General features: G+C 36.8%; 1 protein-coding gene across 3 annotated transcripts; it reads left to right on the top strand.

Moving 5' to 3' along the window:
- The first annotated feature begins 292 nt into the window (after window positions 1-292).
- LOC148905199 (uncharacterized) lies at window positions 293-7,618 on the top strand. Of its 3 annotated transcripts, XM_089040889.1 has the most exons (4): window positions 293-3,572; window positions 4,679-4,792; window positions 6,286-6,360; window positions 7,390-7,618. In XM_089040889.1, exon 1 carries the CDS (start codon window positions 459-461, stop codon window positions 3,369-3,371), a length of 2,913 nt encoding a protein of 970 aa, XP_088897015.1. In that variant the 5' UTR covers window positions 293-458; the 3' UTR covers window positions 3,372-3,572; window positions 4,679-4,792; window positions 6,286-6,360; window positions 7,390-7,618. The 3 variants fall into 3 exon arrangements, 2 of the variants coding, with proteins under 2 accessions (XP_088897015.1, XP_088897014.1); XM_089040888.1 differs by lacking the exons at window positions 6,286-6,360; window positions 7,390-7,618 and having other exon boundaries at window positions 4,679-4,867; XR_016121852.1 differs by lacking the exons at window positions 293-3,572; window positions 4,679-4,792; window positions 6,286-6,360 and adding an exon at window positions 5,820-6,258.
- The last annotated feature ends 3,856 nt before the right edge of the window (window positions 7,619-11,474 follow it).

Genomic DNA, 11,474 nt, shown 5'->3' with positions numbered 1-11,474 from the left:
TTTCTAGCTCGCGCTACCCTTCGCTCAACCTTTATTTTTCTTTAGTCTCACTTCTGTTTGCTTTCGTTTGTAACGGAACAGTATTTCAGTAGTTCTCTAAAACATGTCAAAGAATCGAGTTCATAGCATTCATAATATATGATGTTATTCATATGCTTGCTATTGTTGCACACATTACTATACTTACTTTTGGTAGAATATTTGGTCTAGACAGCTTAGTGACAGGTGTTTTCTTTACCCAAGGCCTACCATTGGTCCATTGGCAAAATTTATAAATAATAATTTGAATATCGTTCGACCGAGAAATCCTAGTCTAACTCTGTCGAATTTCATTCAACAGCTATAGAGTTAGCCTGGGTTTCTGTCAAACTTCATTGGAACCGGTTTAGTCAATAATCTGGCGTCGTTGAATAGCTCTAAAAATGGCGTAGTTGAATTTCGGGGAAGGTACGGGGCATATGCAAAATGTAAAGAAACGATTGGGATTTCACAACGAAATCGCGAGCAGAATGTGTGATGCCAGCACGAAGGTAAAAACAAACGGTACGAGGCTTAGGAGATTGCTATTAGATGGAGGATCGCAAGTGTTAAGAAAACTGTTCGACGGCATCCATTCTAGCAGTGCTTTACCTAGCGTCCTGAAAACCAACGAAGAAGATCTCAAGAAGAAATGCAAATTTCCTAGTCAAATCGAATTATTGTTTCCTATTGATGGACAACCAGACTCTAAAAAATTTGATATCACTCTACTGACATTACTTTTGAGAAACATTTGTAGTCTAACAGCTCCTCCTACAGGATGGGGAAAGGAGCCATCTCCTTCAGACCAGAGCAAGGAAGCTAACATTGTAAGAATCAAGTTATTTAGAAACAAGATTCAACATCTTCCAGGAAGTGGAATCAGTGACGAACAGTTTGAAGAATTGTGGAACGAACTATCTTCACCTTTGATGGCTTTGGGTCTTCCAGAAGACGAAATAGAGAAACTCAAAGTTACCCCGATCGATGACAGTTCTGAAATCCAAGAACGGTTTAAAACACTGTGCGATCACGAGCACAGGATAGAGAGCCTAGAGGAGAAAATAAACGAGTATGGAGCCCAAATCTCTACCAACCATGCCCAAATTGAGGAGATAAAAGAGGAGCTTCAAATTCGAAAGAAACAGGAGACAGTTAAGAGTTGCATTCCCGACAAACCCTTAAATTTTATCGCCCGAGAAAAAGAGCTGAAAGAAATTATAGATGCAAAAACTATCGATGACATACCTTATGTGTTAATCCACGGTATGGCTGGAATCGGTAAGTCGACCCTCATCAAGAAAGCTTCGTGGCATCTTGTTTATGAACATAACAAAACTGTCTACTTTGTTGATTTGTGCCGCTGTAAAGCAACTGAAGAAGAGATATCAAAGACCATAAATTACACCTTATACCGGGGTACAAAAGTCGAAAACGAACCCCGAGAAGCACTCAATATCTGGGCCAGAAACTTGGACCGAAAAGTGATTCTTGTGTTGGATAATGCTGAACATGTTTTGAGCAGCAGTGAGCCACGAACGGGAAATGATGCCAACTGTGAATCTGGTATGTCATGCCTCGTAAAGATTCTGCTAGAATTAAGAAAATTTTCTTCTCTAAATGTAAATTATTTGATTGCCTCGCGCGAAATCTTGAATTTTGACGCCATTGACGTGCCTAGGAAAGATATAACTCTCAAACCGTTTGAACAAAATGAAAGTTTAGAATTCATAAACCGTGTTCTCTCAGAAGAAACAACAGACAGCTCTGAATTAACTAACGACCGTAAACAAGAGATTGTCAAGTTATGTTTCAATATACCGCTTGCTTTACGCATTGTCATCCCTTTGTTGGACGATTACAAACCTGACGAATTAATCAAGAAGTTAAAATCAAAGCCAGTGGAAAATATAAAAAAATTGAAAGAAGCCGTTTCCTTATCGTTTGAAAAACTCGATGACACGTTGCGTGGTCATTTAGTAAGGCTTACGATTTTTCCAAGGTTTTTTGCTGTTGATTCCGCGATGGCAGTTATGGGAGTGGATGATGCAGTTCAGGTGCTTATGAAACTGTATGCAAAAAGTCTTTTGCAACGCGAAAAAAGAAAATATAGTCTTCATCCGTTTATTCACGAGTTTGTTGTTGATTATGGCAATGCGGAAAAAAACAAATATCTTCTTGAAGAAGGAAAATTGAATTTTCTAAGTTATTTTCAGTCTTTACTTTTAGAAAATACAAAGTTGTACTGGACTAAAGATTCTTGTAAGCAATCTTTGAGTGCTTTCCGTGAAGACAGGCAAAATTTCGAGAAAGCTTTGGAACTTTCGCTTCGTGTTCCTGTGGATCTGAATGAAACAAGAATGGAAAACACTAAGAGAATACTAGATGAACTGACTAACGTTATTTTGTACCTTGTGGCCTGCACCTCTTGGGATCTGCTAGGAAGGTTGCTGGATAACTTCATTACCTTAGCCAAGAAGAACGACTTGCCTAGTCGAGAATTAGAATCACTATGTTGGAAGGGCCATATGGCTCGAAGAAAAGGTGACAACGAAGAATATGAGAAGTTACTGAAACAGGCTGACAAAGTATACCAGAGTGGCTTACAAATTGATGACAGAGCTAAAATATGCTACAATTCTGCCAAAGGACGTTACTTTGTTTACAAACGAAATTATGAACAGGGAGTCAAGGCTTTTGAAGAAATCATCGAGTTTTGTATGGAAAAGGAAGACAACGATTCCAGGCTGAATGAAGATTATACAAGAGCTAACTTGGAGCTAGGACACAGCTTGAAGGGCAAGAAAGATTTCAAAAAAGCAGTGGAAAAGTATAAGCAGGCGAATGCCATTTATGAGAAACATTTAGGACTACACATAAAGACAGCTATTAGTTTTAAAGACATTGCAGATGGATATTTGACTCAAGGTGATGCTCAATTGCGAGATGGTGATAATGAGCAGCAAGCACTAGACTACTATAAGAAGGCAAATGATATTTATAATAAGGCAATTGATATGTTGACCGACTTGAATAGTGATTCAGAAACCCATATGATTTTGCTTTTGAAAAACAAAGGCATTTGCTGTAGGAAATTGGAAAAATATGAAGACAGCGAAACACACTTCATGAAGGCAATAACCATTGCAGAAAACAATCTTAAAGAAAATCATAGGTACAAGTGTTTGGTGAAGGAGGGGTTAGCTCATCTACATGATGAAATGGGGAACAAAGAAAAAGCTAGAACATTTGCTGAAGAGGCCAATGAAATGGCAAAGAACTTAAAGTCTGGTGATTGTATTAAAGATAGAGAAAGACTAGAAACAATTCTCAGCTATAACTCAACCAGTTGAATCTGAAATACATGCTATTAATTTAGAGGCGAGTGCATTTAAAAATCCATGCACCCAACCGTAGGTCTAAATCGATGAACACTATTAACATAAATTTGTGCATGATATCTTGAAACATTTTAGGTATAATTCGTTGTAATCCCTTTTCGGCGACAGACCGTTTTGCCAACAATAGCACTTATATCTTGTGGCTAAAATAAGGTACGTTTGTCATTGGGGATGGGGTAAGGTGGGGTGGGGTAAGGTGGGGTGGGGGGAGTGGAAAGCTTGGGGATGCACAGTAAAACTCAAAAGAATTTGCATTAAAACTCAAAAGAATCAGTAGATATAGTGGGGTGGGGTGGGGGGGGGGGTGGAAAGCTGGGGGATGCACAGTAAAACTCAAAAGAATTTGCATTAAAACTCAAAAGAATCAGTAGATATAGTGCTGCATGCAGATTGGATTATAACGTTGTTAAGTAGTGAACTGACTAGCATTTCTACGACTTTATTCTTATTGTTTCCTGAAGATAGGAAAGCCGTATATTGTACGTTATTTAGTTTTCCTACCAATATATGATTTTTGTGATATATGATTGATCCATGTGTTTTTACCATATATATAACCATAGACTGAAGTCTCACAATCAAGTCTGAAATTCTTAAAAATAAACTGAAAACCCCTCGAGAGACAAGAGAAGCCGACTTACATACACACACACACACACACACACACACACACACACACACACACACACACACACACACACACACACACACACACACACACATACATACATACATACATACATACTTTATTTGTAACAAGGTTAAGGTATGGCAGCTTTCGCTGATGTGGACCTCCTATCTACTACAATACAATCTAAAATATGATTAAAGTTTATGAGATCTACCCCTACCCTTGAATACTTAATATAATAATAGCAAACATAATTAAATTTAAATATCCTATATAAAAGTAAATAAATAAATAAATACACCTAGTTGCAACAAGGTTGACACAGGAAGAAGGAACTCCTGCAACTCAGTGAGGAAGGAATACATTAGAAAACAAAACTGAGAAAGAGACTTGGGGCAATTCTAGAACGTGGTACGTTAAAATAGACTTTAAAAACGTGAGTGCCATACCATATAACCGTCGAAGAGTTAACTAACAAAACTGTACAAATTAGTGCAAAGTTTTGTAGGTCTACGGTCTACTGAGGTTTACTGAACTTACTATTGGTGCATGCAAATGCAAATTTTTCACGGATATATGATATTCACTCTAATATATTCTTTACTAAACCTCTTTTTTTCTATTTTAGACTTCGATGATTGCAGCCCTAATTCATGCCAGAGCCTCGGCAAATGTTCCGACAAAATCAATGATTTTGAGTGCTCCTGCCTTCTAGGGTTTAGAGGGAAAACATGTAATCTCGGTGAGCTAAAGGAGTTAAAAATGTTGGTGATATTATTTATGGCCTATGGCCTATATTAAAATGAAAACAACAAAATGTTAGACCTACATGAATCAATCGAGAACTACAAAGATAACTGATAGCCTCTGTCTATTAGTATGGGTAATCGCAAGGACTAAGGGGAGAGAGAAAAAAAAAAAAAATCAATTCCAAATTTTACCAGGAATTTGAAAAAGAGTGGGTGGCTTACTAATGAAATATTGAGAGAGTTAAGCAAAAGGGGGGTGGCTAGGCACCCCCTTCACCACCCCTGGATCCACCCCTAAGAATATATGCTCTCAAAAGAGAATATATGAAAAATCGTGCGGATTCTGTTGCTTACATACTCAATTTTTAAGAAACTTTGTTTGGGTGTGGCCTATAGTCCCACTGTAACACCTACAACTTCAACTATCAAAAAAAAATTATGATTCTTTTTCATTCATTAATGAATTAATCCAATTATTCAACGATAGACCCCTTGCGCTGATTCCCAATCTGAGATAAAAAGAAAATAATATCCTTCTTTTGGGGTTTGAAATCATTTTTTGACGTTATTTAAAAAAAATTGTTTTGAACCCCAGTAGAGCCGGAATTAGTGCGGGAGGGTTATAAGATTAGATACAGGGAAAAAAATCGCGGGCCCGAGCAGATACGGGTCATATGATAATAATTTTAGTACTAAATAGTGATAATCAAACAATACGAAACGAAGTATTCTGTATGAATTACTACTAATTAGTACTAAATATTATTCACGGGTTTAGTGCGTGCACTCTAACCTGACGCAGATGAAGCTAATAATAACTGGCATCAACGTCGTGCAACATGTCACGCAACAATGTTGCGTCATTTACAAATTTCAGAGGAATTAGTGGTTCCGACTCCTCTTAGTTACCGTTGCTATGTCCCTCAAGCTCAACCAATCAGCTAGAATAGCTTAGAATTTAAAACTGGTGAAAATTGATTATAAACTGTTTCAATTGTTTACTGTCCTGCAAAAATTAGACTAAATTGCCTCATGAATTTTATATTACTCCTTAAAAGAGACACTGTGTAATTGTTTCTGGGGAAACCTTTTAGTTTCCATTGGGAAAACTGCTGCAACGGTGATGGGGTTTGCTATATTTAGTCGGAACGGTGAATCGTCCCCCTTTCATAGCCTGCGTAGAGGAACACCGCGGTAAAACGTCTGCGCATGCGTGAAGGTCTAGAATCAAAATGGCGGATAATCTTACATGTTTTTCTGGATGAGTAAACTGTTTCTTTTCGTCGATCTTTTTGGATTGTAGCCCTGTTGCATACGTTGTTTTGTGATTTTCTTCCCTTTTATGTCGTGGAAGATAAGTGAATTACACAAAATGTCCGCAGCAGAGGATATTCCTATTGACTTTTTGAAGGAAACCAGAAAATCCGAAGGAAAATGATCTTATATAAGATTGCCGAAGGTGAGTTGATCATGCTTTATTTTATAGGATTGATTGATCGATCGTACTACAGTGCAGATATGTACCGCTGGGACACGATATACTATCTTAAGCCTTTATGTGGTAAGAAGCGTCAGTCAATGAAAATACTTGTCAAAAACTTTTGAATTGAAGTCAAATACATATGATTGTTTACTTGACTTTTAAAGGCTGCAGGGCCAGCACTGAATCCATAGAAAGTATTCTTAATTAAGCACTCCACAAAGAAATAAATTTACAATTACAAACAAGAACTTTACTAAAACTGTAAAGATATCAAAACTTTATCAAACCTTTTCCATGGCAATGGGTGTAGGTATAACCTTAGAAATTCAGATGACTTCTCAATACCAAGATTTAACACTATAACATATGGGAAGCACAGTATAAGGTATATATAAGTCCTTTCATTTGGTCAAAGCTTGATAAATCGCTCAAAATGGCTGAATCAATTAACATATTTAAAAATGAAGAAAGGAAGTTGGACTTGGCCATAACTATCTCTGCTCAGGAGTGTAAAGACTGCTTTTTGTGTCTAAATTAATTCATGTCTCTACTTGTTCTATTGAATAATTTAATTTTTATGGGTAATGCAGTGTGCTGCAGTTTTCCATACCTGCAAACTCAGATGTCCTGATAGTAGTTTCAGTGTCTGGATAGACGTGGGGCATCTGATTTGGCCGGGGTGCAAATCTGTAGTACACAGCTATTATTTTATTATCTACACATACAATTCATGTATAACATACCAGTTGCACTAGGGATATTGGAGGGGAGAGGGTAGAGTGGGGGGAGGGGGGAATAGATGGTGTTGGGGTGGGAATGTAAATAGGAAATAACTAACAATTAACTATGGAGTTTAAGGGTTTTTATTAGGGTTAGATAGGTGTCTCCAATTAGTTTCTTAATTGTAAGCTAGAAAGAAAGACACGTTAATAAAGTTATTATCATTATTATTATTATTATTATTATTATTATGTAATATCAATGTCGATGGATTTTGTATGGATATAATTATTTCTTAAAAAAAGTTACTGTACACATGTTATATATTGTTTATATATTGCTTATATATTGTTTTGCATTTATGAACAATCCATCTAAATCTTGCAGGGTGGTCTTACCAACCAATGCTCCATAAATTAGTTATTGCCATGAAGATGACTGTCCATATGAGAAGAATGTTATTTGCCTGGCCAATTAAACACACAGACATTTAGCCATTGATGATAATGATGGCTGCTATATTGGGTTCTTGAACATTAGTCTTTGCAAAAAGAATGCCAGTGAAGTCGACTGTGGGACAGCTGGATTTGTATTAATAAAATCCACATCAAAAGAATCATCAACAGTAATTCCTTGAAATGAATGATTAGACAGATGTATATCACTGCCTCAGATACAGAAAAGTGAATTGGGTGCCCACCAGTAACTTGATCATGTATGTTGTTGCCCTTTCCGATACAGGATGTGATTACCATTTGCCACAATATTGACATTGTTTGGTCAGGGATTGGTAATAAAAAACATTATTATATAATTACCAATGAAATATCTATTTTTCTCTATTTCGAAAAATTGATATCTTCACACGTGAAAATAACATGTTATTTTCACGTGTGAAAATAACACCATTGCGATGGCTATTCAAAAATACACGGAAAGAATTGCCTGAAAAAGCCAAAACATACTTTATTGATAATTATATAATAAACAGAATATTACATGGGCACTTGGAGATACGAAATTTATCTTCTCGTGTTGAAAATCTCTCACTCGTTCGCTGCGCTCACTCGTGAGAGATCTTTTCAACACTCGAAAATAAATTTCGTATCTCCGCGCGCCCATATAATATCCTCTATTTCTGTTTGCTATATAACACTTTGAAAGAATGATATTGATGAAAGTGCATGCTGTTATAAGCCATTCCTTCCATTAAGTGTGGACTGTGATATCTGCTTTTCAAATAACCAGAACTTCCCATATTGAGTTGAAACAGATAATACATGGGCATGATGAGTTCCTTGGCCAGATAGAGAGCCAGAAGAATTTGCACTTGCATTTGAGCTTCTTGAAGGTTGAGGGACAGAAAATGTATTTAAAACTGTTTCAACATGGTTCTTCCAATCTGTGGATTCATAATAGTCAGGGCCATGACTGTTTATATCTGGAACTTTATCTGGACTGTCTTCATTTTCCTCATTATAACTTATGTTATTGATACTGTTAGATGTACTTGTAGGCAAAAGAAGAGATGTGTTAAAAGAATTTGTCAGGTTATCCAATTTGTTCATGAGTGGCTGAGAGCAGCGAGGACAATGTTTCTTTAAAGTTTGCTCAAAACAGTCCCTATGATACATGTGCAAACACATTTTCTAGATATACCATTTATGACTATATTAGGTGTAGAGTGAATGTTGTCCTTTTCAAGAGATAGACAAATAGCTGGAATAGTAGGTTGGATTTTCTAAAAGAGAGGAGACCATGTGGGTGGCAAGAGACAGTTTGAGGCTGGTGTCTGGTAATCTAATGGTATAGATATTGTGAAAATCATCAAGTAAGAGCATCATAAAGGAATGTTTCTGTAAACAGACAAATAGAAAAAAATTAGGAGGTAAAATTAATATAAAATTGATTTATCTAGAAAAAAGAAAAACAAACCTTAGTAGCATTTTGAATCTTGCGATGCAGGAGAGTGGGGTAGTCCTTCCGTAGTTGACTATTGTGGCTGTATCTACAGTTCTTGGAGCTATACTGTATCCCAGCACAGGCCCGATGTTCCATGGTTATTCAAAAAAATTCCCATGTCTTTTTGCAATAGTCCCCTTCACAGTTTCCTCCGCCATCTTGAAAGGTAGCCGTGCCTTTGCATCGAAGCGAGACGAACGGTGAGCTTGCAATGATAGAGACATGAATAATTGTTCAAGCTCACCGTTCATCTCGCTTCGATGCAAAGGCATGGCTACCTTTCAAGATGGCGGAGGAAACTGTGAAGGGGTCTATTGGGAAGTTTTTTATCTATTAAAATAATAGTAAAATTGAAATTGAACACTTCATTGTAAAAGGGATATTTTAGACATGAAAAAATGTAAAGTAATATTTACTACCTGAAGTAAGCAATGATATGGAGAAGAACAACAGTTCTCTGTTCTTGAAGGTACCATCTTTCTTTGCTGGATCTTTTAGGATCATGTCAAATAGTCCAGGAGAATGTTCATCTACAAAGTCTTTCATCAAAGTAGGGTTGTAGAGTGTATAATCTTCTTCATCATTGTGGTGGTACAATGCAAGTTGAAATGTTGAAAAAGTTGAAATTTTCTTTTTAAAGAAAATTGAACACCACTAAACCATAGTTAATAAAAAACAGTAGTGAAATCAGATCATTTCTGATTGCCATGCTTGTCATTTTTGAAGGAGAGTACCCTGCTATGATGCATCATTTATAACACATTGTAACAATTACCACCAGGGTACTCTGCTTCAAAAATGACAAGCATGGCCATCAGACTGCTTCCTTCAAATAACAGCATTGGAATATTCTAAACAAAAAGAACACTTCACTACAAGGTCCTTACAAATATAGAATTTACTAATTTTTTGTTTCATCCACGTTTTTTAGTTTTATATTCCTGCTCCGAGCTTTCGGGTTACAAACCCATCGTCAGGGAAAACTGAATCAGTTAACTATTATAGGGCTGTCAACTCTCCCGGATAAACCGGGAGTCTCCAGATTTTGGACCGTATCTCCCGGTCTCCAGATTAGAGTTTCAATTCTCCCGGATAATCGCCGAAGCTGACCATTTCTCGTGAGACTCGACTTTCACAACCATAATTAAAATTCTAATTATTTTGTGTTGTTTGTGTTATTTTACATCGCTAACGAAATCAAAACGTTCCTCATAAACTGTTCTTGCAAGCATGCAGGCCATTGTAATATAAACGATAATCTGATTGGTCAGAAATAAACCAATCACATCAAATGTTACAAAGCGAAAGACGTCTTTTCGCGCGCTTTTTGACGCGCTGTGACGTCATTTCCCTTCCCTATCAATTCTCCAGATTTGAATATCTTGGGGGTTGACAGCCCTGCTATTAACTACGACTTTTCTACACTTCGTACACCACATAGTTCCTGTTTTATTTTTTCCTTTCCCATGCTCATCAATTGCAGAAAAATTCTTTAAGGTATCGGGACTAAAGTTGTAGAATGCTGGTCGCAAGGAAAAGAGCAGCGATTGTCTTCGATCTTTTCTATCTCATTTTTGTGCCTTCGACAGACTAGAATTTTCTGGAATTTGTCCAGCCCTTGCTAACTTCGAGTTTACCTTGAAAAGGCTTCCTGAAGAACAGTTATCTTTATGGGACCGACTTTTTGGTGCTTTTTCACAACCGTAGCTACACACAAAGCTGACACTCGTAGCGATTACTACTAAAACCACGAAGGAGGAAACTTTCATTGCGTTTTTCTCAAAATGTAAAACGAATAAAAAAAGTGTAAACCGAGAATAGTTTGAGGATATGACAGAGAGTATATACGGAAAATATTGAGCTTAAATATCCAGGGAATTTCTTATAAATTGACTTTGAACTCATCCGTCCGACAATATACTAACGTTTACAAATAAAACTATGGCGCGCCTTAAGACGGTGCTTCGCATGCGCAGACATTTGACCGCGGTGTTGCGTAGAGGCATTTTTGGAGGCTGGGGGTGGGGTTGGGGAGAAGAAACGTGAGGGGGACTAGGGGGTACTTTTCCCTTCCTTCTCCCCAACCTCCCCAAAAAAGCTCCGCTACGCAGGCTAGCGTTTTATTATTCCGTGTGCAAGTTGATTTTCTTTGACACAAAAGGTAGTATAAAATTTTTTCTTCATAAATAAACAAAATTTGTTGCGTGCAGAGCTATAATAAAATGAACAGCATTTGCTCCAAATTAAACGTGTTTTTACAGCACAGTTTTATTTTTGAACACGTTAAAAGACATCATTAAACATGATACATTTATCAACTGAGTTAGGTACATTATCCTTTTATATCCCAGGAAATTTGTTTATCTTATTATAGCACGATTGATTTCATGTGAACACTCCTAATACTTGTTGAAGTATACCCTTATTAATACCTAATACTTGTGAAATAAAAAATACTAGTCAACGTGTAATAGTCAAATAAACACAAAAGGAAACAATGGAATTAGGGT

This window comes from Actinia tenebrosa, unplaced genomic scaffold (genome assembly GCF_029948245.1).
Source record: "Actinia tenebrosa isolate PJP-AT-01 unplaced genomic scaffold, QUT_ActTen_1.0 PGA_scaffold8__29_contigs__length_14323225, whole genome shotgun sequence".
In the NCBI taxonomy this organism is placed as follows: domain Eukaryota; kingdom Metazoa; phylum Cnidaria; class Anthozoa; order Actiniaria; family Actiniidae; genus Actinia; species Actinia tenebrosa.
The sequence above is the reverse complement of the archived record's forward strand: the minus strand, read 5'-3'. Positions and strand labels throughout refer to the sequence as shown.